This window comes from Staurois parvus, unplaced genomic scaffold, assembly GCF_062004578.1.
Source record: "Staurois parvus isolate SC_StPar_1 unplaced genomic scaffold, SC_StPar_1.0 ptg000032l, whole genome shotgun sequence".
In the NCBI taxonomy this organism is placed as follows: domain Eukaryota; kingdom Metazoa; phylum Chordata; class Amphibia; order Anura; family Ranidae; genus Staurois; species Staurois parvus.
In genome coordinates, this window is record NW_028317828.1 from 3,227,485 (window position 1) to 3,255,158 (window position 27,674).

The 27,674-nt window shown below is 43.1% G+C and overlaps 1 protein-coding gene across 2 annotated transcripts in view; it reads left to right on the forward strand.

Annotated features, from left to right (window-relative positions):
- The window catches only part of ANAPC4 (anaphase promoting complex subunit 4), a 176,161-nt gene that overhangs the window by 134,251 nt on the left and 14,236 nt on the right, over nt 1-27,674 (forward strand). For both annotated transcript variants that reach the window (XM_089660907.1, XM_089660908.1), the window contains exon 24: nt 26,372-26,410. In XM_089660907.1, the coding sequence (XP_089517033.1) occupies nt 26,372-26,410 (39 nt within the window). The remainder of the gene's footprint in view (nt 1-26,371; nt 26,411-27,674) is intronic.

Here is a 27,674-nt window from a genome sequence, read left to right on the forward strand (position 1 = left end):
AAACCCCTAAAACGAACACACTGCCCAGCTGAAGGATAGAGAGAAATGCTGGTCGGGCCCCGAAAAGAAGAGAGATACGAGCAGGGTGAGTGACTCTGACCGAGTCTCAATAAATTACGTGCTTCTTGTGGGCTGTTGGGAGAGGCAGTGTGTGAGAGAAGAGAGGGGATCCCCTTGAGGGGGAAATGTAAAGCAGTGAAAAGGAGAAGAGGAAAGACGAATGAAAAATTTGAAAATTAAATGAGTGGATAAGTGGTGACGTATATATTAATAGTTATCTCTCCTCAACCCCTGAGCCTATAAGGAAGAATAAGAGCAATAGGAGAATGAAAAATAAAAGCGCAAAAGGAGGTGGGCTAAAAGGGACTCAGACTGGTACTATCAAAAAATACACTTCCCAGGGAAATGTAACCCCAGAAAGGTCTCAGGGCAAAAGTGGAAAAGGTGAAGTAGATCTAAGCCTGGAAAGTAGCCCTAGACTATCACTAGGCCTTGACATTAGCAGCCAACAAATACCGGCTAATATAGAGATGGAGACAGAGCTACAAATACCAAACAAAAAAGAAATGGCAGAAATGTTCAAAGATCTGGAGAAAACAATAAAACAATAAATTGTAAATATTCGAAATGATTTGGGACACCTCTTGGTGAGAGTGGAAGAAACTGAGGAAAAAGTCAAAAATCAGTCCCAAATTATTGCCGAATTGGAAAAAGAAATAATTAACATGGGGAAAGCCCAAGAAAAACTGCTTTATAAGGCTGAGATACAAGAAAATAGGAATAGGAGGAGAAATATTAGGATACGTGGGGTCCCAGAGAACTCAAAAGGAGAAAATTTGCAAGAGATGGTCTGTAAAATATTAAACTCCATAATGGACAGTACTAATATGGAAAAAACTAAAATAGAAGGAATTTTTAGACAAGGAAAACTCCAAGGAAATTCGGGAAAGGATAGGCCACGAGATATACTTGTCAAATTTTGTGAATTCCTAGATAAAGATAAAATTTGGAAGAGGATAAAGGGAAAAGCAGTAATTATGTATGAAGGAAAGGAATTACAGATATATGCGGACTTGTCACCAGAGACTCTATGGAGAAGGAGAACCCTTAGACCTCTATTGGAAAGATTGAAAGAACAAAAGGTGCAATATAGATGGGGGACCCCTGAGTGCCTAATAGGATGGAGAAATGGAATTACAGCATATCTTAGGTTCCCAGAAGATTTGAAAAATTTTTGCGACAGACTCAAACTACAAAGAATGGAGATTCCTGGCTGGGAAGAAGAACACTGGGAAATTAGAACGAAAAGAAAAGAGGACTGGCAATTGGTTGGTGGGGGAGGGAGGAGGAGAGAGTTAATTTTTTTTTCTCTCTCTCTCTCTGCCTCCTGTCTCTCTCCGCCTGGTCCCTGCCGCCCTCAAACCACTGTTACTGAGATATTTTGGTAGGACTTAGGGGCTAAAGGGGAGGCGGGGAAGGGTGGAAAGCTGTCCATGGCTGGAGTTTTTTTTTTCCCCATAGATTAAATCAAAAGTGGATAGTATTACCACAAATGATCGGTAGGCAATCAATAGGCCTAAAAAGAGGGGAGGGGGAGGAAGGGGGGTGGGTTGGGAAAATGGGAGGGAGGGGGGAGGGGATGGGAGTTGGGTGGGATGGGAGTTGGGTGGGAGGGAGGGGAGGAGGTATTGGGTTAATACTCTACATGACAGAAGGGACAAAGAGGAAGAGGCAATCTGGAAGAAAGATGGAGTTAATTGGGAAAGATGGAAGAAATACAGTTTATAACTTATAATGTGAACTGGCTGAGTTGTCCAGGGAAGAGATTTAGGTTGTTTAATGAGTTACATCATAGGGCGACGTTAGTGGTATTTTTACAGGAGACGCATTTTGAGATAGAGGCAAACGTGAAATTGAAATCCAAACACTACCCAATATGGTACTATGCAGATTCTCCAATTAAAAGAGCAAAAGGGGTTGCAATAGGTTTGGCAAAGAATATGAGATTTGAGCTGGAGGATAGAAGAACCGACCCGGAGGGGAGGTTTTTATTCTTAAAAGGTAGACTTCAGGGGATAGAGTGTACTTTAGCCAACATATACTGCCCTAATAAAAACCCGGAGATGTATATGAAGGGTCTGTTGAAAAAATTAATGGAATTCAAAAAAGGGCGTTTGATAGTAGCTGGAGACCTAAATTTCTATATGGATCCACAAAGGGATAATACCTCTTCTGTGCAGAGAGAGGGGAGTAGGTCTCTGAGAGCTTTGAAGAAAGTGATGTATGAATGTCAACTAGTGGATACCTGGAGAATAAGGCATATGAAAGACAGAGACTATACCTTCTTCTCTAATGCACATGAGATATACTCGAGATTAGATTACATCTTAATAGACCATCAACTTATAGATCATCTGGTTAAAATTGACATAGAGACAAGCACGTTCTCGGATCATGCTCCGGTCGTAATGAAAATGGGATGGGGAAGAAGGTGGACTGGAGGATTAGGGTGGAGGTTAAATGAGGCTCTTCTTCTGGATGAGGAGGTAGTTCAGAAAATCGAGAAAGAGATTAAGGTATACTTTAAGGAGAACAAAACGGAGGAAGTTTCGATAGCTACAGTCTGGGAAAGCCATAAGGTATTCATAAGAGGAATCTTGATTGCGGCAGGAGCAGGGAAGAAAAAGGAAAGAAGAGAGAGGGTCAGTGGGCTATTAAAAGAAATATTGGACTTGGAGCAGATACATAAGAAGAAAATAACAAAAGATGCGAGACAGAAGTTATTAGATAAAAAAGATGAACTAGAGAGGTTGATGGATGAGGAGAAGAGAAGAGTATACAACAGGGTTTTGAACGAGAGATATAGATGGGGAGACAGACCAGGAAGATATCTAATGAGAGCTTTGAATAAAAAGAAAAATAGGAACTATATAGAAAAGATAAAAAGCTCAAAGGGGGAGTTGGTCCACTCAAATAAAGAGATTATTAAAGTGTTTACGGAGTATTACAAAAAGTTATATAATATTAGCCCCCAAGGCCCTCTAAAAGAAACTCAAGAGGGAATTAATAAAAAAAAGATGACATACTTAAAAAATGCGGGATTACCAAAACTAAGTGAAGCACAGTTGAACTCCCAAGACGCAGAAATCTCCCAGGAAGAAATTAAAATAGCATTAAAAAGCACAGGGGGGGGAAAAGCCCAGGCCCGGATGGTTATACAGTTAAGTACTATAAGAAATTTAGTGAAGTACTGTTACCCAAGCTGGAGAAATATATGAATGCTCTGGGAGGTGGGATGGAAGTGAGGAGAGAATCCCTACAGGTCCATGTAGTGCTTATTCATAAGGAGGGAAAAGATCCATCTCAGTGCTCCAGCTATAGACCTATCTCATTATTGAACACTGACACTAAACTGTATGCAAAGGTGTTAGCAAACAGGTTGAGGGATTTGATGCCTGAATGGATCCATGGAGATCAGGTGGGCTTTGTGCCGGGGAGAGAGGGTAGAGATAACGGCTTGAGAACCCTGATGCTTATTCAGAAAAGTAGAAAAGGGAAAGCCCCGGTGGTGCTCTTGTCAATTGATGCAGAGAAGGCATTTGATAGAGTGGACTGGGGCTTTATGATGGACAATTTAAAAGTGCTGGGGATAGGTGATAGAATGCGAGAGTGGATAAGTAAATTATATAGGGAGCCTACTGCAATCATCACGGTAAATGGGGAGAGATCAAAACCCATTGGAATGTCTAATGGTACAAGACAAGGCTGCCCACTGTCCCCCCTGCTATATGTATTGTCACTCGAACCTTTGTTGTCAATAATAAGAAATAGTGGATCGGTAAAGGGAATTCAGATAGAATCCATAGAACACAGAGTAGCGGCCTTTGCGGACGACTTATTGTTCTATGTGGGGAATCCCCGAATAACTCTCCCAAATATAATGAAGATCCTGAAGGAGTACGGTGAACTATCAAATTTAAAAATTAATCCAACGAAAACAGAGATCCTGAATATTAATATATCAAAGAACAAAAAAGAAAAACTACAAAAAGAATTCCCCTTTATATGGAGAGAAAAAGAGATAAAATACCTAGGAATAAAACTCACTGCCTCATCTAAGCATCTGTATAGATTAAACTATATCTCTTTGATAAATGAGATCAGGGAAGATTTAAAAAGATTAGAAGGAGGAAATCCATCCTGGATAGGACGTATAAACCTAGTCAAAATGGTAATTATGCCTAAAATACTGTATAGATTTCAAATGGTACCAATTAAAATCCCAGAAGCCTTCTTTAAGATAATGAAAAAAATGTTAACAAGATACATATGGAAGAATAAAAAACCTAGAATAGCATATGAAACATTGAGCAGGACTGAAGAGAAAGGGGGATTGGGTCTACCAGATGTCAAGAGATACTATAAAGCAGTGGTTTTAGCAAGAATATATGACTGGACATTTAACCATAAGGGGAAAAGTTGGGTAACAATTGAAAATGATCTTAGTGGCATTAGATTGAACCAGATGATATGGGTTCCACCACAGTTCAGGGGAATCAAAGAAAGCACAAGTACCTACACTTTAAATGTTCTTAGGGTATGGGACAATTTACACAAAAACATGAAATGGGAATTTAATTCTATACTAATGCCTCTCACAGATACTGATTATTTTCCTCCGGGAAAAAATAAGATATCAGGGAGATGGTTTAGAAAGGAGGATACCCAATTGAGAGATGTTTTGGTGGAGGGGGAATTGAGACCACTTAAAGATTTAATAGAGAAGAAGGGAGATATTTTTATTAGAATAGATGAGTGGAAATATCATCAATTGAAATGATTCAAATGTTTCATTGGAAATCTACCGAAACCCCTGAGAGTAAAACAGGAGTGGAATATGTTTGAAAGGTTGTTAGAGACACGAAGGGATGGGAAGCACGGTATTTCAAAAGTGTATAGAATACTCACAGAATTAGACAAAAATACAAAGTTACTTTTTATCACAAAATGGGAGAGAGATATGGGAGTTGGGTTTGATGAAGACAGACAGAGAAAGATGTTTAGATTGATACACGATAATGTTAGTATGAGAGAGGTTGAGGTTAATTATAAGTGTGTGACACGATGGCACATTACACCGAGTGTAGAGCACAGGATGAATGGGGAGAACTCAAATAAGTGTTGGAGAGGATGTGGAGAGATGGGCACGGTGTTTCACATATGGTGGGAATGTCCGAAAATCCAGGCTTTTTGGAAAATAATAGTCAAATTGATTAAAGAAATAACTGAAATTGACATAGGGTTAGACCCAACGACGTGTCTCCTACACAATGTGGAGACATCTGTAAATAGATATAAAGACTCAGGTATTTGGTACTTCTTGAATGCGGCGAAAGGGTTGATACCTAAGTTTTGGCGGAAGGCTGAGGTACCGAAGGAGGAAGACTGGATTAATAGAGTAAACCAGATAGGTAGAATGGAAAGATCATACCAAATACAGGAAGATAAGATGAGAGTTTATTCCAGGAGATGGGAAAAATGGGAAAGAGCAGGATTGAAAGAGAAATATAGGAAAATATGAACTAGGATGTGAGCAAAAAAAATTAATAAGCCTCAAGAGAGTAGAATGGGCTAGAGTCTGCAGAGGGGGAGGAGGGGGGATGAGGGGCGGGAAGGGGGGAACTGGGATGGGAAAGAAAAGAGTTTTTAGTAAGGGAAAGATAGAAATGTTATAAATGTTTATATGTATGAGAATTTTTTTCCCTTTTTGGGTTTTTGTATTAACATGAAAAATTTAATAAATATTTAAATTAAAAAAAAAAAAAAAAAAAGTATAAGCGGCAGAGCAACCACCCATGTGAAAGGGGCCTTACTCTGTTCTAATTTTTGGTGATGTATAGCAATTAATGTTTCCCTTTAGTAGGAATTTTGGACATGATCTTCCTATTTTGAGTGTTTTGTTGTGTAGCACTACTGAGAGTTGATGGTTTTCTCTAGTCTCCATGGCATTACAGTATACTGTGACAGAAGGTCAGGAAGAACTAGGGGATGTATTCAAGATGGGAGATATATTTGTCCCAGGTTTATGCTCTACACGGACTGTTTCTCCTGTTGTGCTGTGTGGTGAGCCTGTGTGGCTCACTGTGGATAATTAGCTCAGGTGTAGTGCATTAAGGGCTCTGGGCTGTATAAAACTCTCAGGCTGCATAGGGAGATTGCTCCATCCTGGAACCAGTTGGCTGTGTAAGTCAGACTGGGGAGCAACCAAACCAACCTATGGTGAGATACAATCTCTGTGATTTTGGAACTGTGTGAACAGCCTGGGTCTGAGCAGTGGTAGGCTGCATACAGACCGCTAGATAGGAAAGCTGTGTGCTGTAGTTAGTAGCCCAGTGTGGCCAGGCTTTATTTTCTGTTTTGTTTGTTTTGCTGGTTTTTTTTATGCATCATGTGTTCACTGGACTTTGTAAATAAAAGCACAAAACTTATTCACCAAGTACCTGCTGTCGTGCTGAGCCTCTTTTTATGGTGTTCTGACCCATCCAGGGGGTCAAGCACAACCCGCTAGTGAGCTAATCCCTCACAATACATATGTACACTTTTACTGTGTTGGCCAGCTACTTACAAGGATTTATATTCACATGCCTTCCATTGTTTAGGACAGTAATTCAGACTGTCCCAAAATTCGGATTTATACATTGTCAAAAATGTATATGGGGTGCTTTACTTTGTGTGGATTTGGGGGTGTTTTTATGGGGCTTGTTGTGTTTTTTTGTTTTTTTTTTTCTATTATCGTGTTTTATTAAATTTTACTTTAGTACATAAATATCAACAATATACAATTTTGAGGAAGGAGCCTGACCATGGCTTGGTGCGGGAGCTCCATGTGAGGGCTCCTGGTTCCAGGCTCCCAAGCACCTCCAGTGTCCTGTCGAGAAGGGGAGAGATGTGTGGGAAGCCCTGGAGAGACTAGCCGGGGAGAGGGGGGGCTTGTCTGGCGGAGTGCAAGGACCGAGGACCTCCGGGAGTGGCAGCCATCGCGGCAGGTCTTCCTGTGCTCTTGGCCTGGCGCTGTTTGTTCCTTGGAGCTCAGTGGACGACGGGCGATCAGGTGATGTGCCGCAAGGGAGCTCTGGGAGGCAGAGGAGCCGGCCCGCGTTTCTTGGAGCAAGAGAGACGCTGGCTCTCTTCCTCCTGCACACAGGACCGTGGCAGATGGAGACATGCGGAAACGGGCTGGGTGAACCCCCCCTGCAATTCACTCATTGTGTGAGGGGAATGTCGAGTGCAATGTTCCCCAGAAGAGAGTACCTGGAGCCGCCTCACCCCTCACTTGGAGTAAAAGAAAAGATGTCCTAAAGTGCAGGAAAGTCTCACAGAGAAGTTCAATCTCTATAGAAACCAGAGATCTCACAGTGGGGAGAAGTATTCCTGTTTCGAGTGCGGGAAATGTAAGTCCTATTTTTATATATACAGTCAGATCCATAAATATTGGGACATCAACACAATTCTAACATTTTTGGCTCTATACACCACCACAATGGATTTGAAATGAAACAAAGATGTGCTTTAACTGCAGACTGACAGCTTTAATTTGAGGGTATTTACATCCAAATCAGGTGAACAGTGTAGGAATTACAACAGTTTGCATATGTGCCTCCCACTTGTTAAGGGACCAAAAGTAATGGGACAGAATAATCATAAATCAAACTTTCACTTTTTAATACTTGGTTGCAAATCCTTTGCAGTCAATTACAGCCTGAAGTCTGGAACGCATAGACATCACCAGACGCTGGGTTTCATCCCTGGTGATGCTCTGCCAGGCCTCTACTGCAACTGTCTTCAGTTCCTGCTTGTTCTTGGGGCTTTTTCCCTTCAGTTTTGTCTTCAGCAAGTGAAATGCATGCTCAATCGGATTCAGATCAGGTGATTGACTTGGCCATTGCATAACATTCCACTTCTTTCCCTTAAAAAACTCTTTGGTTGCTTTTGCAGTATGCTTTGGGCCATTGTCCATCTGCACAGTGAAGCGGCGTCCAATGAGTTCTGAAGCATTTGGCTGAATATGAGCAGATAATATTGCCCGAAACACTTCAGAATTCATCCTGCTGCTTTTGTCAGCAGTCACATCATCAATAAATACAAGAGAACCAGTTCCATTGGCAGCCATACATGCCCACGCCATTACACTACCACCACCATGCTTCACTGATGAAGTGGTATGCTTAGGATCATGAGCAGTTAATTTCCTTCTCCATACTTTTCTCTTCCCATCACTCTGGTACAAGTTAATCTTGGTCTCATCTGTCCATAGGATGTTGTTCCAGAACTGTGAAGGCTTTTTTAGATGTCGTTTGGCAAACTCTAATCTGGCCTTCCTGTTTTTGAGGCTCATCAATGGTTTACATCTTGTGGTGAACCCTCTGTATTCACTCTGGTGAAGTCTTCTCTTGATTGTTGACTTTGACACACATACACCTACCTCCTGGAGAGTGTTCTTGATCTGGCCAACTGTTGTGAAGGGTGTTTTCTTCACCAGGGAAAGAATTCTTTGGTCATCCACCACAGTTGTTTTCCGTGGTCTTCCGGGTCTTTTGGTGTTGCTGAGCTCACCGGTGCGTTCCTTCTTTTTAAGAATGTTCCAAACAGTTGTTTTGGCTACGCCTAATGTTTTTTCTATCTCTCTGATGGGTTTGTTTTTTGTTTTTTCAGCCTAATGATGGCTTGCTTCACTGATAGTGACAGCTCTTTGGATCTCATCTTGAGAGTTGACAGCAACAGATTCCAAATGCAAATAGCACACTTGAAATGAATTCTGGACCTTTTATCTGCTCATTGTAATTGGGATAATGAGGGAATAACACACACCTGGCCATGGAACAGCTGAGAAGCCAATTGTCCCATTACTTTTGGTCCCTTAACAAGTGGGAGGCACATATGCAAACTGTTGTAATTCCTACACTGTTCACCTGATTTGGATGTAAATACCCTCAAATTAAAGCTGACAGTCTGCAGTTAAAGAACATCTTGTTCGTTTTATTTCAAATCCATTGTGGTGGTGTGTAGAGCCAAAAATGTTAGATTTGTGTTGATGTCCCAATATTTATGGACCTGACTGTATCACTGTAGATAGCTATATCGTCTAGATAGGTGCAGGAGAAGTCCTGCAGCCCATCTAGCAGCTTATCTACCATTCTCTGAAAGGTAGCCGGGGCATTCTTCATTCCAAACGGCATGACCCTGGACTGGTACAAGCCGAAAGCAGTGATGAATGCCGACTTTGGTGGCGTGTCCGCATCCGGCGGAATCTGCCAGTACCCCTTGCAGAGATCGATAGTGGTAAGAAAATTACCTCTGGCCATCTGGTCCAGTAGCTCATCTATCCGGGGCATGGGGTATGCATCGGTCATGGTCCGGTCATTGAGCCTGCGGTAGTCCACACAGAACCAAACGGTTCCATCATTCTTGGGTACCAGGACCACCGGGGAGGCGCAGGGACTGTCAGAGGGTTCTATCACACCTAAATCCAGCATTTCCTAATCTCTCTTCTCATCCCTTCTGTGACCGACTCGGGCACTCGGTAGGCCGCCTGCTTCAGGGGGGCCTGGCCCTGTGTGTCTACCCGGTGGGCAGTTGTGGTGGTGTAACCGGGCAGAAATGAGAACAGCCCTTGGCGCTCTTGGAGCAGTTGGCAGGCCTTTTCCTGGGCCTTGGGAGGTAGCCATGTGCTGATATCTACATCTGCTACACTCAGCTGGGACTGTCCGTCCCCCGGCAGAAGAAGCGTTTCTGAGTCATCGGTAGCCGGAGCGCAAATAGCAGCTACACTCTTCTCCTTTTGTTCGATGAACGGTTTCAGCATATTCACATGGAAGGTTCGCCGGATCCTTCCATCCGAACAGCGAGCTACAATGTATGTGGTATCACAGAGTTGCTCCACCACTTGGTACGGGCCCTGCCAGGCAGCCTGTAATTTGTCATGCCTGACTGGTTTCAAGTCCAACACTTTCTGTCTTAAGTGAAACGTTCAGTCTCGGGCAGACCAGTCGTACCACCGTTTCTGTCGGCTCTGGGCGGCCTCAAGGTTGTTCTAGGTTTGTCAACCGTTGTAGCCTCTCCCTGAGCTCCAGCACATAGGCCACCACCGAGGTCCCCTCCTCGGCCACTGCTTCCTCCCAGTGTTCATGTAGGAGATCCAGGGGTCCCCGTACCCTCTGGCCATACAGCAGCTCGAAGGGAGAGAACCCAGTGGACTCCTGTGGTACCTCTCGATAGGCGAACAGGAGGTGCCATTTCCAGTCCTTATGGGACATGGTGAACGTTGGGAGGAGCTGTTTCAGTGTACCGCTAAACCATTCGAAGAGCCCATTGGTCTGGGGGTGGTAGGGAGAGCTGTACAGCGGTCTGATCCCACACAACATCCAAAGTTGTTGGGTAAGCTCGGCCGTGAACTGCGTACTTTGGTCGTTTAGGATCTCCCGAGGAAATCCTACCGAGTAAAGATCTGCAACAGGGCTTGAGCAACTGTTTCTGCCTGCACATCTCTCAGCGCTACGGCCTCCAGATACTGGGTGGCTTATTTGACAATGGTCAAGATATACTTCTTGCCCATGGGACTAGGCCATTTCAGGGGCCCCACTAGGTTCATGGCGATACGACTGAAAGGTTCCCCGACTATAGGTAGGGACCTCAGAGTGGCCCTGGACCTGTCTCCCTGCTTCTCTACCTTCTGGCAGACCTCACAAGACCGACAGTAGTCCTGAACGTCCCCCGATACCCCTGGCCAGAAGAAACTCTGGGTTAAGTGTCCGTCGCTTGCCCAAATGAGCAGCAAGGGGAATATTATGCACAATCTGGAGGAGATCACGCCGATACTTCCTCGGTACTACCATCTGCCGATGAGGTATTTGGGCAGCGCTCCCCCGTGGACCCTGTACAACTTGCCCTGGTCCCACTCATACCTCACATCTCCCAATCCCCCAGGATCACTCCCAGCCCTCCATCTATAGGGGTCTAAGGTCCGGTCACTGGCTGTTTCTTTAGCGAAATCAGCTGGGGAATCCCAGGTCAGGGCAGGGACAAGCTCAGCAGGGGGTGGGTATTCGACTCTTATCGGAACCTCGGCAGGTGGAGCAGCAGGATGCTCTCTAGCTTGGTGGTGACTGGATGAGCTTCAGCAGGGGTCTCGGTGCCAAAGTGGAGACCAGGACTCCCAGATCATTTCCAAGGAGAACCTCAGCCAGCAAGTTCTGCATTACTCCTATTTCAACTTCCCTGGCCCCCCAATCCAGATGAACCCTTGCGGTTGGAATCCAGTAGACACGGCATCCTGCTACCCGTATGCTCACAGACCGCCTGCTCTTGGCCCAGTCTGGTATCAGTTGGTGTTGGACTAGGGTGAGTGTGGCCCCAGTGTCCCATAATCCTTGGGCCCGGCGGCCGATAACATGGACAACCTGTTGGTTATGTCGGCAATTGTCTGGGGTGGCAGCCTGGAGAGGGTTAGCCTCATGAAAGACCCCGATGTCCTCATCATCGGTTGTAAAATTCCTCCATGAAGAGGCGGTGTCACTGGGGTGGTCCTGTAGGGAGTAGGCAGAGGCTCGGCCATAGGGAGTGGTGGGTCAGTTGGAAGTGCTCTGAGGGGGTTGGCTGGTCTGGGGCCTTGGTGGATTCCGGGGGCAATGAATGCGGATGTGCCCTGTTTGGTTGCAGCCATAACAGCGTGGGCCAGACCGCTTTGGGTCAGAAGGTGTGGGTGGTCTGAGGTATTCTCGGATGACCGGAGTGGGCACCACTGGTTGTGAACGAGGTGCAGGGGGAATGGCGGGCTCGGTTAGTCTCTTGTTGTCCAGGTACTCATCATCCCAGCGGCTAGCGTCAGCTAAGGTTAAGGTGTGTCTGTCCCGGACCCAATGTCTAACATCCCCTGGAAGTCCATTGTAAAACCGCTCCAGTAACGGCAGTTGCAACAGTTCCTCCAGCTTGGTGATCTGACACCCTCGGACCCAGCTGCGGGCAGCGTGTTGTAACTGATGTCCCCATTCAGTGAAGCTGTCCTGGGGTTTTTTCTCGAGTGCCCGGAACTTTAAGCGGTATGCCTCTGGGGTGAGAGCGTAGCGGGCCAGCAAGTGTTCCTTAACATAATCATAATCCAAGCAGTAGCTGTCGGGTACAGTCCTGAATGCGTCTGCAGCCTGACCGGTTAGCTTGCTGTTCAAAACTGAGACCTGGTCTTGGGCTGCCACACCATGGATGGTGCAGAACCATTCAAAGTCCTGAAAAAGACTGTCAATGTCCCCATCCACCTCCGAGAAAGTTTTAAAAGCAGCGTAGGGAATTTTCTTTGGTCCAGATGCAGTCTGGAGAAGGCGGGAGGCAATCCCCTCCCAGACCGAGCCCTCGGTTGATGACCGGCAGGGACTAAGCCGCAGTTGGGTGGCATCGTCCAGGGCCTTGGAAATCTGTTCGGAGGTGGGAGTGCTTCCGAACAGAGCCAAACTCCACTCCACCTCTTGTCGTAAATCTGAGTGGTATAGGAGTCTCTGTACGGTGCTAAGCGAACCTGGAGTTTCAGGGGCCGATGAGCTGCTCTGTTCCACCAACTCCTCCCATGAAGCGGAGTTCACTTCTGGTAGAGCAGTGTTCGCTTCAAGCGTAGCGGAGTGTGCATCAGGTGAAGTGGGGTGCGCATCCCCTTGGTCCAGGGCCATAATTTCATTCAACAGTTCCTCTCTGGTCTTGGAGCCAGCGATACCTCCCTGAGCGACAAGCAAGCTTTGGAGAGCTAGCTTCCGGAGGTCCCATATATCCGTGTGGCCAAGCAGGGACGTCTCCATGAAAAAGATGGGGTCCCGGTTGGTGGTTTGGACTTTCTCCACAAGGAGGAAAGATCCCACCGCTGCCAACCAGTTGTGGCGGAACTGTTTCGCCTGGGCTTTCTCGTGCGGAGCGATGCGTCTCAGCCAATGGTCCCCCTTTCCGGCAAGTTTTCCAGCACTCTGCCAAGGCAGGTATTAGAGCTCAAAGACAATCCTTCCCTGATATCCCAAACCATGAGTCGAAACTTCGTGTAGGGCAGTGTTTCTCAACTCCAGTCCTCATGGACCCCCAACAGGTCATGTTTTCAGGATTTCCCTTAGATGAAACAGCTGTGGTAATTACTAAGGCAGTGAAACTGATCAAATCACCTGTGCAAAATAATGGAAATCCTGAAAACATGACCTGTTGGGGGTCCATGAGGACTGGAGTTGAGAAACACTGGTGTAGGGTGAATGAATGAATCTTTATTGAACACAGCTCAGTATATACAGCGTCACCCCCACCAGACAGTCTGGCACTGGGCTTTCCCCACCCACAACAAAACCCTACAACACAACAATACAGTATGAACTCTAGAGAAGTGAAAGACTATAAGCTCACATTACCCTAAACAAACAGTGTAGAATGCCTGTCTACATAACAGCTGCTAAACATATACAGCTTTAAAAAGGGGAGAAAACTGAAACGGCAAAATGTGATCACAAAGGGACAGTTCGTCACAGAATGATTCTGGGGAAGTGTCCGTAGCAACAGTGTGGGAGGCTCATAAGGCCTGTATTAGAGGAATCCTGATATCAATTGGAGCAAAAAAGAAGAGGGAAAGAGAAAAAATAAACACGTTTCTTAGTGAACTCTGTGAGTTAGAGCAGATGCTTAAACATAAAGTAACAAAAGAGATTATGCAGAGGGTAATAAATAAAAGAGAAGAATTAAATACATTTCTGGAAGAAGATAAGAGAAGAGTGTTCAATAAAATGATAAGTGAGAGATACAGATGGGGAGATAGGCCAGGAAAGTATTTAATGAGGGCTCAGAGAAAAAAAAATTTAGGAACTATATAGAGAAAATAAGAGACCACAAAGGAGAATTAATGTATTCAACTAAAGATATAGCTAAAGTGTTTAAAGAATATTATAAGGTATATAATATTATCCCCCACAGCTCCATAAGTAAAGATGAAGTAGGAAAAATTGAAAAAAAGACAGACTTACTTAAAAAAGGCAGGATTACCAAAATTTTGGGAGGAGCAATTAAAATCCCTAGAATCAGCAATAACGCAGGAGGAAATACACTTAGCATTAAAGAGCACTATAGCTGGGAAAAGTCCAGAACCTGATGGATACACAGTGAGATATTATAAAAAAAAATAAAGAATTATTAGTACCTAAACTGAGGATATATATGAATGCATTGGGAGGAGAGATGGAAATGAGGAGGGAATGCCTACAAGCATATGTAGTTCTCATACATAAGGAAGGTAAAGATGATACTCACTGTTCAAGTTACAGACCGATTTCCTTATTAAACACAGATACCAAACTATATGCAAAAGTTCTGGCAAACAGGTTAAAAGACCTAATGTTGGAATGGATACACATAGACCAAGTAGGCTTTGTCCCAGGGAGAGAGGGTAGAGATAACGGACTGAAATCTCTGTTTCTGATACAAAAAAGTAGGAAAGGGAAAATCCCTGTGGTGGTACTCTCTATCGATGTTGAAAAGGCATTTGATAGAGTGGATTGGGGAGATATGTTGGATACATTGGAAGTATTGGGGATGGGACCTAGAATGAGAGAGTGGATAAGGAAATTATATAGTCAACCCTCTGCAGCAATCATGGTTAATGGGGAATTGTCAGAGTATTTTGGGATGCAAAACAGAACTAGACAGGGATGCCCTTTGTCTCCATTGCTATATGTTTTATCATTGGAATCTCTTTTGGCTACAATAAGGAATAATATAGATATAAAAGAAATTTGGATAGGAGATACGGAGCGTAAGGTGGCAGCTTATGCAGATGACATGCTGTTCTATGTGGGAAACCCAAGGATAACATTGCCAAATTTAATGAAATCACTGAAAGAATATGGGGAGATGTCAAATCTAAAAATTAACCCAACAAAAACAGAAATTTTAAATCTTCCAAATAGAGAGAAAAATAGGTTACAGGAGGAATTTCCCTTTGGAGAGAAAAAGATACCGATTAAACTACCTGAGGTATACTTTAGATCAATTAAAAAAATGTTAAGATTTATTTGGAGGAATAAAAAAATGAGAATAAGCCAGGAAATTCTATGTAGAAATAAAGAGAAAGGAGGATTGGGAGTCCCAGATTTAAAAAAAAAATTATAACTCATTAATAATGGCAAGAATTTTCGACTGGACATATAATGCAGAGGGGAAAAGCTGGGTTAAAATAGAAAATATACTAAATAATACTAAATTAAGTGGAATTGTATGGTTACCTCCACAATACAGAGGATTAGCAGACAGTAAAAATTTGTTCACATTTAATGTTTTAAGAGTTTGGGATGTTTTACACAAATAAATTGGATGGGAATTTAATTAATTGTTAATGCCCTTAAAGTCCACAGAGTTTATCCCCCCAGGTAAAGAAGGTATCACAGAGAAGTGGATTAAGAAGGAAGATGCACAATTAAGGGATATAATGGTGGGGGAGGAAATAGGATCACTTAAAGAATTGGAAAAAAAAGACGTTTTTACGAAAATGGATGAGTGGTGTTATTTTCAATTCAAACGCTTTATAGGAAAGCTTCCAAAGCCTTTAAGAATAAGAGAGGATTGGAATCCTTTTGAGCACTTATTAGGTACACATGGGGAGATGGGAAACACAGAACCTCTAAAATATATAAGATTCTCACTGAAATAAACGCAGATATAAGTCCTCCATATATAGCAAAATAGGAAAAAGAAATAGGAGTAACAATAGATGTGGAGAAACAGAGAAAAATGCATAGAATAATCTACGGAAATATAAATATGCAGGAGGTAGAAATGAATTATAAGTGTTTGGCAAGATGGTACAGTCAGGTCCATAAATATTGGTGACATCGACACAATTCTAACATTTTTGGCTCTATACACCACCACAATGGATTTGAAATGAAACAAACAAGATGTGCTTTAACTGCAGACTGTCAACTTTAATTTGAGGGTATTTACATCCAAATCAGGTGAACGGTGTAGGAATTACAACAGTTTGCATATGTGCCTCCCACTTGTTAAGGGACCAAAAGTAATAGGACAGAATAATAATTATAAATCAAACTTTCACTTTTTAATACTTTGTTGCAAATCCTTTGCAGTCAATTACAGCCTGAAGTCTGGAACGCATAGACATCACCAGACGCTGGGTTTCATCCCTGGTGATGCTCTGCCAGGCCTCTACTGCAACGGTCTTCAGTTCCTGCTTGTTCGTGGGGCATTTTCCCTTCAGTTTTGTCTTCAGCAAGTGAAATGCATGCTCAATCGGATTCAGATCAGGTGATTGACTTGGCCATTGCATAACACTCCACTTCTTTCCCTTAAAAAACTCTTTGGTTGCTTTTGCAGTATGCTTTGGGTCATTGTCCATCTGCACTGTGAAGTGGCGTCCAATGAGTTCTGAAGTATTTGGCTGAATATGATTAGATAATATTGCCTGAAATACTTCAGAATTCATCCTGCTGCTTTTGTCAGCAGTCACATCATCAATAAATACAAGGGAACCAGTTCCATTGGCAGCCATACATGCCCACGCCATGACACTACCACCACCATGCTTCACTGATGAGGTGGTATGCTTAGGATCATGAGCAGTTCCTTTCCTTCTCCATACTCTTCTCTTCCCATCACTCTGGTACAAGTTGATATTAGTCTCATCTGTCCATAGGATGTTGTTCCAGAACTGTGAAGGCTTTTTTAGATGTCGTTTGGCAAACTCCAATCTGGCCTTCCTGTTTTTGAGGCTCACCAATGGTTTACATCTTGTGGTGAACCCTCTGTATTCACTCTGGTGAAGTCTTCTCTTGATTGTTGACTTTGACACACATACACCTACCTCCTGGAGAGTGTTCTTGATCTGGCCAACTGATTAGCAGTTGGAAGCCCCCTTTTTTGGAGGAAAGTTTATCTGAAGTGTGTGTGTGTGTGTGTGTGCGTGCGTGCGTGCGTGCGTGCGTGCAACCTTATAAGAGGCGGAGATTTATCTGAACAACATGAGAGATGTCAAAGATCACTGGGCACAGTGTTGGCCATTGTCACCTCCTCACACCTGGTTTAACCACTTGTCTACAGGGCACTTATACCCCCTTCCTGCCCAGGCCAATTTTCAGCGCTGTCGCACTTTGAATGACAATTGCGCGGTCAAGCAACAATGTACCCATATGAAATTTTTATCAATTTTTTTGGTGGTATTTAATCATCTCTGGGTTTTTTATTTTTTTTGCAAAACAAACCTAAAATAACTGAAAATGAAAAAAAATTTCTTAGTTTCTGTTATAAAATTTTGTAAATAAGTGATTTTTTTTTTCACTGATGTGCGCTAATGAGGCTGCAGTGATGGGCACTGATAGGCTGCACTGATGAGGAGGCACTGGTAGGTGGCACTGAAGGGCATTGACAGGCCTCACTGATGGGCACTGAAAGCCAGCACTCATATGGTACTGATAGGCGGCACTGACTGGCAGTGTTAGGCGGCACTGATGCGCACTGATTGGCAGCACAGATTGGCGGCACTGACAGGCGTTGATAGGTGGCACTAAAAGGCAGCTCAGCTGGGCACTGATATGTGGCATTGATGTGCACTGGTAGGCACTGATATGTGGCACTGATGGGGACTGGCAGGTGGCATTGATGGACATTGATAGGTGGCACTGATGGGGCTACACTGATCATCAGTGCCCTGATGATCCGTGTACATGTCCCCTCTGAGGAATGCCGATTACCGGCTCTCCTCTCCTCACGATCTTCCAGCGTGACAGCTCGTGAGGGGAGAAATGCTGATAACCGGCATTTCCTTATTTACATGCGATCAGCTGTGATTGGACACAGCTGATCAGATAACAAAGCCGACATCTTCAGCTCTTTCCATTGATGGGTGATCCACTGTGTCCGAGGGACACAGCACACCACCTATCGACCACGCTGCGCGCCCCCAGAGCCACGCACGTGCGGTTAGAGTGGGAGGACGTTGAAGCAATTGTGCGCACAGATACGGACACAGACAACCAGGTTGCTAAAGATCCTCCATATTGTGTCATTCTCACTCCAAATCAGTCCCCCCTCCCTTTTTGTTGTATGGCATGTGGTCTGTGTGTGTGCGGAGTTCAGGAGTGCATCAGGCACAGCTGGATACACTTCATGGTTGTAAACCCAATTAGCTGGTGCCACAGTGTCTGGCAGACTCTTGCTCTGAGCTGATCGTAAAGCTATAAACCCGTCAGTCACTGGACTTGAAAGCATTCCGGAATAGCAGTAAAATCTACATCCCATTTGAAACCACTTTTTCATACAATTTCATAACTTTCCGCAGGAAATACGTACAGAGAAACAAAGCATATATTCAGATAGGTCAGTTTAATGCGAGTCACCTGATACCTTACATCCCTAGATTACGTCTACCCAAGAGCAGAAAGCGATATCTCCTTAACTGTCCCAAGCAGATATGTCATACAGTCAGGTCCATAAATATTGGGACATCGACACAATTCTAACATTTTTGGCTCTATACACCACCACAATGGATTTGAAATGAACAAGATGTGTTTTAACTGCAGACTGGCAGCTTTAATTTGAGGGTATTTACATCCAAATCAGGTGAACGGTGTAGGAATTACAACAGTTTGCATATGTGCCTCCCACTTGTTAAGGGACCAAAAGTAATGGGACAATTGGCTTCTCAGCTGTTCCATTGCCAGGTGTGTGTTATTCCCTCATTATCCCAATTACAATGAGCAGATAAAAAGGTCCAGAGTTAATTTCAAGTGTGCTATTTGCATTTGGAATCTGTTGCTGTCAACTCTCAAGATGAGATCCAAAGAGCTGTCACTATCAGTGAAGCAAGCCATCATTAGGCTGAAAAAACAAAACAAACCCATCAGAGAGATAGCAAAAACATTAGGTGTGGCCAAAACAACTGTTTGGGACATTCTTAAAAAGAAGGAACGCACCGGTGAGCTCAGCAATACCAAAAGACCCAGAAGACCTCGGAAAACAACTGTGGTGGATGACCGAAGAATTCTTTGCCTGGTGACGAAAACACCCTTCACAACAGTTGGTCAGATCAAGAACACTCTCCAGGAGGTAGGTGTATGTGTGTCAAAGTCAACAATCAAGAGAAGACTTCACCAGAGTGAATACAGGGGGTTCACCACAAGATGTAAACCATTGGTGAGCCTCAAAAACAGGAAGGCCAGATTAGAGTTTGCCAAATGACATCTAAAAAAGCCTTCACAGTTCTGGAACAACATCCTATAGACAGATGAGACCAAGATCAACTTGTACCAGAGTGATGGGAAGAGAAGAGTATGGAGAAGGAAAGGAACTGCTCATGATCCTAAGCATACCACCTCATCAGTGAAGCATGGTGGTGGTAGTGTCATGGCGTGGGCATGTATGGCTGCCAATGGAACTGGTTCTCTTGTATTTATTGATGATGTGACTGCTGACAAAAGCAGCAGGATGAATTCTGAAGTATTTCAGGCAATATTATCTGCTCATATTCAGCCAAATGCTTCAGAACTCATTGGACGCCGCTTCACTGTGCAGATGGACAATGACCCAAAGCATACTGCAAAAGCAACCAAAGTTTTTTAAGGGAAAGAAGTGGAATGCTATGCAACGGCCAAGTCAATCACCTGACCTGAATCCGATTGAGCATGCATTTCACTTGCTGAAGACAAAACTGAAGGGAAAATGCCCCAAGAACAAGCAGGAACTGAAGACAGTTGCAGTAGAGGCCTGGCAGAGCATCACCAGGGATGAAACCCAGCGTCTGGTGATGTCTATGCGTTCCAGACTTCAGGCTGTAATTGACTGCAAAGGATTTGCAACCACGTATTAAAAAGTGAAAGTTTGATTTATGATTATTATTCTGTCCCATTACTTTTGGTCCCTTAACAAGTGGGAGGCACATATGCAAACTGTTGGAATTCCTACACCGTTCACCTGATTTGGATGTAAATACCCTCAAATTAAAGCTGACAGTCTGCAGTTAAAGCACATCTTATTCATTTCATTTCAAATCCATTGTGGTGGTGTATAGAGCCAAAAATGTTAGAATTGTGTCGATGTCCCAATATTTATGGACCTGACTGTATCTGGTGTCTGGATGTTTAGAGTATCATTTTTCATATTATCCTACCAGTGGATAGGATGCTACATGTACCTATGGAAGATTATTGACCATGGTAGAACTTTTGGTCCTAGCCTGGGTCTCTGCCTAAACCCCCCCTCCCCAAATGAGGCGATTGGCCCTTGGCTTCAGTAGACACCCACTGCTGGAGGACTAGAAAATAGGCTGTCAGGCCTGGAGAAGTAAGATGAAGAGATTCTCCCTTTTAACATCAGGAACCAACTTTGGAAAAAAAGGCACCCTTTTGTTTGGACACTTGAACCGTTCTTAAACCAGGATGTCTGCAAGTATTCTACCTTCTTAAACTTCTTCCTTTATCTCTCTGTTGTATTATTGCTCTAATTATATATATATATATATATATATATATATATATATATATTTATTTTGGTTACATCTTTTCTGTAAATATTTTTATTGCACCATTTTGACTTTTTTAGTAATAAATCCTATTTTCTGAAAAGTGTTGAACTGTTTCTAAAGCTCTTTAATCCAAACTAGGAATCCCTGTCTCTGAAGAGCGCTACTGTGTGTTTTAAACTTCTGCATACATCTGCCTCTGGTGACAGTGTGTATACAGACGCTTATTCAAACATCATAGTGTTACTGCTAAGATTTGTGAGTTTCCTCCTCCTCTGTACAAAAAGGTGGTGGTGGCAGTGTGAAGGGTTAATTGCGTAATTAACCTGACACAGTAACTATCGCTCTCCGGCTGCAGCACATAGATTGTGGTCCAGTGAGCTGGAAAATCTTTGTGCAGGGTGCAGCTGAGCGTGGCATTGTTACGCACGTGACAGTGCGGTTTTAGATTGGCTAGTCCTTCGGTCACAAGTCGGTGAGAAGGGCTGGGGGTCTGGCGCCGCGCCCGTCACAGACATCATATGATGTCCTCCCAGAACGAGAGAACCGCCTTGTGCCCGTCATTTCATTATATGGTGGGCGGTAGGCGGTTAAACATCTACCTTAATCCCTACCCCCTTCAGCTGCTGAGGCAGCAGCCAAAGGTCTACAGATGCCACAGCAGGAATTGCACGCCCATTGTTTTTGATGAGTGTTACTGCCTGTCAATTGAGACCCATTCAAGTAAATGGGGCCACTCTGTTAGTGCCCCGCAACTGCTTGCTTCTGTGGGGTCCAAGGGGTTAAAGCAGGTGGTGAGAAAATACACCACTGCCTAATTAACACCTTGTTCGCTGTACTGCACAAGGTTGCAAGCACTTGCAGAGTGGTCTCATTCGCTTGAATGGGTCATGCTTGACAGGTGCTACACCCACCAACCATGACAGGGCATAAGAGCCAACACTACAGAGGAGACTCTTGCACAATACCACAGCTCCAAGTTTACAGGCAGTCCCTCTGCATTGCACTCTTTGATGCTCTGGGATGGCAGGTCAGCAAGCCCTGATGGTGATCTACCAGTCACGTGTCCAGGATCTCCTGGTAGATCATGATCTACTGGTTACTGACCCCCGCTTTAGAAGATCCCCTCTTGGAGAAACAGAGGGTCCTGGAGAGGCTAATCCAGTTATTTGAAGAAAATTAAGATGAAAAAAATATGATTGCACTCTCTGGAGGGGAGAGATTTTTCCTGAAATTTGTACATAGGAATCCAAAAACAATAGATTGGTTTAAGAAAACAGATGACTATTTATTGAAAGGAAAGTAAAGCAATAACTAAGCTAGCCTCCAATCGGGTTAAGATGAGTGACAAATTTGGGGGGACAGGAATATTAACATAAGAGATGCATCTAGAAGTAAGGTGCCTACTAGGCTGTTAAAGGCCAAGTTCACCTTTTAAAAAATAAATACACATATTTTTGCAGGTAAAAAAAATGTGCGCTTAGGAGCCTGAAGAACATTTCACCCGTGATCAGCAGGTCGTGGGTACAATGTCGACCTCCTGCAGACATGGTACAGCTATCTGCCTATATTTCCCATGTGGGAAGACCGTTACTAAAGTGCAGGAAGAATCCGTGAAATATGAGAGTGCTCATCACTGCTTTCGCAGTTCATTGAGAACTACAAGCCGCTTGCTGCAGAAGCAGACGGGATTTGTAGTTCATTAATTCACAGAATTTTATGAATGAATTGCATAGCTGTGCAGGCTCTTTTTAAAATGTGACAGCACGTGCGGGGAGAGGATTGCTGCCCGCTGTCAGAGAGACTGTTCCTGACTTTTAATACATCATCTGCAGTGCTTAGCACACAGTGCAGCTACATACGCTGAGTAATGTTGTTACTTCCTGTTATACTTGTATCTTTATTGCGTACTCTATTGTACTTGTCTCTAATGTTTTCAGTGCCGTGTACTTGGGACATGCCTCACAGCTGATGCACTTCTGCCCACCATATCTGCCAAAAATGCGCATAGCACGTTTTTCTCGTGCTTTCTGCTACAGAGACCCAGGAATAGGAATTTGCTCAGTGCTAAGTGCTTTTTTGATTTCATGTGCTAAGATTATAGAAGCTCCTGCATTCAGGACTTGCAAAAACCCATTCCTTCCACTTCATTCTATGTAACCCACTGGGGATCCTTTCGCTTAAGCAGCAGTGGATCAAAGATGCATTGGAGCTTGGAGAAAAAAAGAACACTGCTCATGGTGATGTCTGTTGTCCTGGAATAATGTTTATAATGACATAGCTGCCCTCCTCCTGATTCTATCTCTCTCTCAGGTGCACATAATCTTTTTTTTCCATTATGCTTGAATTCTTTGGAAAACGTTTCTCACTACTAGAACGTTTGGTTTCCAGGGGGCCAAAATGGTATTTTTGCTTTGGCCCCTCCAACTCTATTCATGAATCAGAAAGAGAAACTACAAACTTGAGTGAAATGGAGGAAAGTGACACAAAGATTTCAGCGGAATCTGTACAGCATTTTGCAACCCCTGCATTTTATGAGCCACAAGCTATGGGTTCTATATAAACTCACTCTGTCAAATGCTCTCTACTGTCAACTGATGAAGTGCAAACTAGTCTTTACATGCCTTTTGACAGTGAACCCCTGTTTGAGAAATCCCTCAATAATTGCATCAAGAAAGTCACTAGGGGAAAGGTACTCTTACCCCAGAATAAAAAGTCTGTCTCCTACTCTTACAGCTGTTACCTCTACTCAGTGAAAGAACTTTTTCACTCTCCCCTGGCGTCAATCTCCATACTAAGGCTGAGAACAGCCTTTCATTGCAAGCCTTGTAGCCTAGACCCATCATGCTTACCCAGAAGCCCTCCTCACAGTTGAAGGGGTGCCCTACTCCTCAGAGTAGGATGGGCACGTGTTTGCATTTGCACCAGTCTAGATCAGAGACCTGCAAAAAGTCCCATAAAGATGTGATGAATAGTAGACCTGTGATGAATAGTATAGTCTCAAAATTTGAACAAGACACCAAGCTATTATGCCATCTGTATGATACATGTCTACATGATAATCATTGACTGTCTAAATGACCTTTGGGAAATTGGGCATATTATGTCATATATTGCCATTTCCCTTCCATCATCAAACCACTCTTGCAATATTGAGGAGATGTATTCTACCTAATTTTACACCACAAGCCTAACCGCATATTTTTGATGAGAGATCTGTAATACTTTCATACTTTACCTGATACCTGAGGCATGACCTTCAACTCTTTACCCTGATACTAGGGATTATATCAATTATTTTTGATGGTTGCATCAAGGATCATGTTTATCTAGATTGATTATTATACACTTCTCGTGTATGTTTATATGGTTATGTAATTTATACATGAATCCTGTCCTTGGTACTCACCATACCTTCTTGAGCTATCTATATCATCACCTGCTTGTCATCTTCACTGTCTTGTTCAAATTTTGAGACTATGCTATTCATCACAGGTCTACTATTCATCACATCTTTATGGGACTTTTTGCATGTCTAGTGTTGTCCAGGTTGATCTTGCCATTCTTCTGCTTTTGACTTCCTTTCCCCCTGGGTGGTGGTGAGGTAACTTTTTGTATATTTTGGCTTATCATGCCATATATGTCTTTGTCATTGTCTTTGTGTTTGGCTTATCATGCCATATATGTCATAAATGTTTTCCCATTTATGATTAGGGTCCTGAGGATACCACATATATATATCTATGTGAGTCAGCATTATTCATAATTGAGTCACTATCTTTATTCGGTAATTTCTGACCCTGAGCTTTGGGATCCTGGTGTGTTTTATTTTATTGTTTTAGTTTTTTATTAGATCAGAGACCTTACAGATCTCTGGGTCCGCTCTGTTATTTCACAGTGGTACAAAATACAATTTTTATTTCTTCCCCTTTTCTCGTTTTTTTCACTCTGATCTGTCAGCATCAGCTCAAAAACAAGCAGATTTACTGTTTGCTTTGCGCCAACATTAATCACAAGGAGTGGTTGTAGCAGTACTTCCAGTGGAAAGGTTCCAAGGTTTTTATCCAATCCTATTTGCAGTCCCTAAACCAAATGAAGGCATCACCCAATGTTAAACTTGAAATCTCCAAACCAGTTTCTTCCTGTACCAGAATTTGTCTGGAATCCGAAAGATCTGTCATTACTTACCTCAGATAAAGGAAATTTCTGGCATCAGTAGGCATACAAGATGCTTATCTACACATCCTCATTTTCCATTCACATCAACACTTTCTGCATTTTGCTGTAGGAGACCCATACTTCAAATTTGCAGCTTTACCATTTGGGTTACTCCAGGACATGTCAATTAAGCATCCTCACCTTGTGGAACAAGCAAATGCACTCTGTATTGTCCTGTGTGTCTATCCAGCAAGTTGGAGATTCACCATATCAGGAAGATTTCTAACTCTACCCTGAAGTCAGGAAAGTCATTTCTTTCCATGCCCTGGAACATGGTACCAAGGGATGCCCTTCTGTTCATCCAGTCAGGGTGCAGGCAGACAGTGCCACAGCAGTGTTGAACTGCTCTAAGAGAGACAAATGTGACAAACTGGGCAGAAAATCACATGTTTTACAGTGGTTTATACTTGAACATGCAGTACCCCCCTGTGACGGGAGTCAATTAGGGTGGGGGGCCCATGGAACCCAGCTCACTTTAGAGAGGTGGGGAGACCCCTGTCTCGGCTCCCCATATCCCTATTATGTGTAAGTCACCCTGTGCCTGTTAGGGGTACAGGGTGATCTGTCCTAATATTGTGGTGGGGCATTGTTGATTGTTTAATGCCATGTGGTTGCATCCCATTGTTCTATTGTGTGTCTTGCTTGGGAGCAAACTATTATGGGATATATGTGTTTATGTGCATTATCTTAGTGGGGGGTGTCTCCAGCAGCCTTCCCTCCTGATGGGACTGTCTGCTGTTGTGAAGTTTGAATACCTGTGTGTCTCTTGTTGCTAAGCGTTGATTGCCCCGCCCTGTGTCATTATGCAGGGAGGGGGGATTGCCCCCTGAGTGTATAAAAAGCCAGTTCGAGTTTCAAATAAAGAGTTCCATGTTCAAACAGACTGGTGTCGTCTAGTCTTGTTTGGTCGGCTGTGGTGTCTCTGGTCGGTGTTCAGACGGGGAAGCGGTATTATAACAGAAGTACCCAAGCGCAGACAGGGTCGGTTCCGTTACATACCCCCATGTACAATTTCCCACTAAGTGCGTTGACTCAAAAGCCACAACAAAACAGTTTTGCACCTCAGCAAGTTTATTGTTGGTAGTAAATTTTACATATTTGGTCTGATTCATGACCGGCTTATATGTTACTGGTACCTTAGTGAACAATAAGGAAAAAAGGTGATTATTCTCTTTAATATAGTCCCTGTAAAGTAGTCTCTTGAGCAAGCTTGGGGGTAAAAAAATCACACCCTTTTTTGGTATTCTTGGTTTCTTCACTTTTTTAATTATTTGAAACGGAATGAAAGCTAATGATTGGGGCAAGAGCAATAGCCTACAAGGTAATAGAATTCCCCCCTTTCCCACCAAAGCCTCTAAAAGTAGGCTATATTATCCATGAGGACATGCTTTGCCCCCTTATGAACTCTATGAGCAAACAATTCTACAGTGATTATAAAACTCAACTTGGTAAAGTAGCTGTGATTAAAAGTACAGATTGCATCAGTTGGAGAACATTGAAAGTTTTTATCTGGAAAACATCTGATTGGTAGAGATCAGTGCCAGTTGAAGACTGCTTAATTTATAGAGGCCATCTTTCTTTTCATTGGCATTTCTGAAATTCTTTTCTTTTTTACAGTGAAGAATCATGTCCGCGATTGATATCCCTGCCTTTTCTGTAAGAATAATTTAATGTTCGATGTTGTAACATGTAGATTGTAATATACACCCTGTTCCAAATTATTATGAAAATTATATTTTTCTCATTTACCTAAATAATTGATGTAAATAACAGTCAGCATAATTCTCATTTTATCAACTATTAAGAGTACAATTCACATTTTATTGAACAAACCTAATTATAACCGTATTTTTTTTAAACATAAAAAACGTACAATGCACTGTTCCAAATTATTACGCACAGTAGGTTTCAAAACACTTTATAGGTTGTAAAGAACTGAAAATTGTCATTTGTTATGTTTTCAGCATATTTACTGAAATCAAAAGCTATTTCAATCAAACTTTTAACAACATTTTAACTGTTTAAACATTTTAACAGGTCACGTTACATTTTAACATAGGACCCCCTTATTTGATAGCAACTTCACAAGTCTTGCTCCATTGAACTTGTGAGTTTTTGGACAGTTTCTGCTTGAATTTGTTTGCAAGATGTCAGAATAGCCTCCCAGAGCTGCTGTTTGGATGTAAACTGTCTCCCACCCTCATAGATCTTTTGCTTGAGGATTCTCCAAAGGTTCTCAATAGGATTGAGGTCAGTGGAGGATGGCGGCCACACCATGACTTTCTCTCCTTTTATCCCCATAGCAGTCATTGATGCAGAGGTATTCTTTGCAGCATGAGATTGTCATGCATGAAGATGATTTTATTACGGAAAGCATAGTTCTTCCTTCTGTACCAGGGAAGAAAGTGGTCAGTCATAAACTCCACATACTTTTCAGAGATCATCTTTACACCTTCAGGGACCCTAAAGGGGCCGACCAGTTCTGTTCCCATGATTCCAGCCCAAAATATGACTCCACCACCGCCTTGCTGACGTCGCAGCCTTGTTGGAACAGGGTGACCGTCCACCAACCATCCACTACTCCATCCATCTGGACCATCCAGGGTTGCACGGCACTCATCAGTGAACAGGACTGTTTGAAAATTAGTCTTCATGTATTTTTCTGCCCAATGCAGCCGTTTCTGCTTTTGAGCATTGGTTAGTGGTGGCCGAATAGAAGGTTTATGCACAGATGCAAGACTCTGGAGGACTCTACACCTTGATGTCCATGGGACTCCAGAGGCACCAGCAGCTTCAAATATCTGTTTGCTGCTATGAAATCTTCCTCAATGTGCCTTTATCTGCACTAACCCATCTGTGCTCGGAATCAGACACAAATCTCTTAATAGTGCGCTTAAGTTTTCGTGAAATATCTAATGTT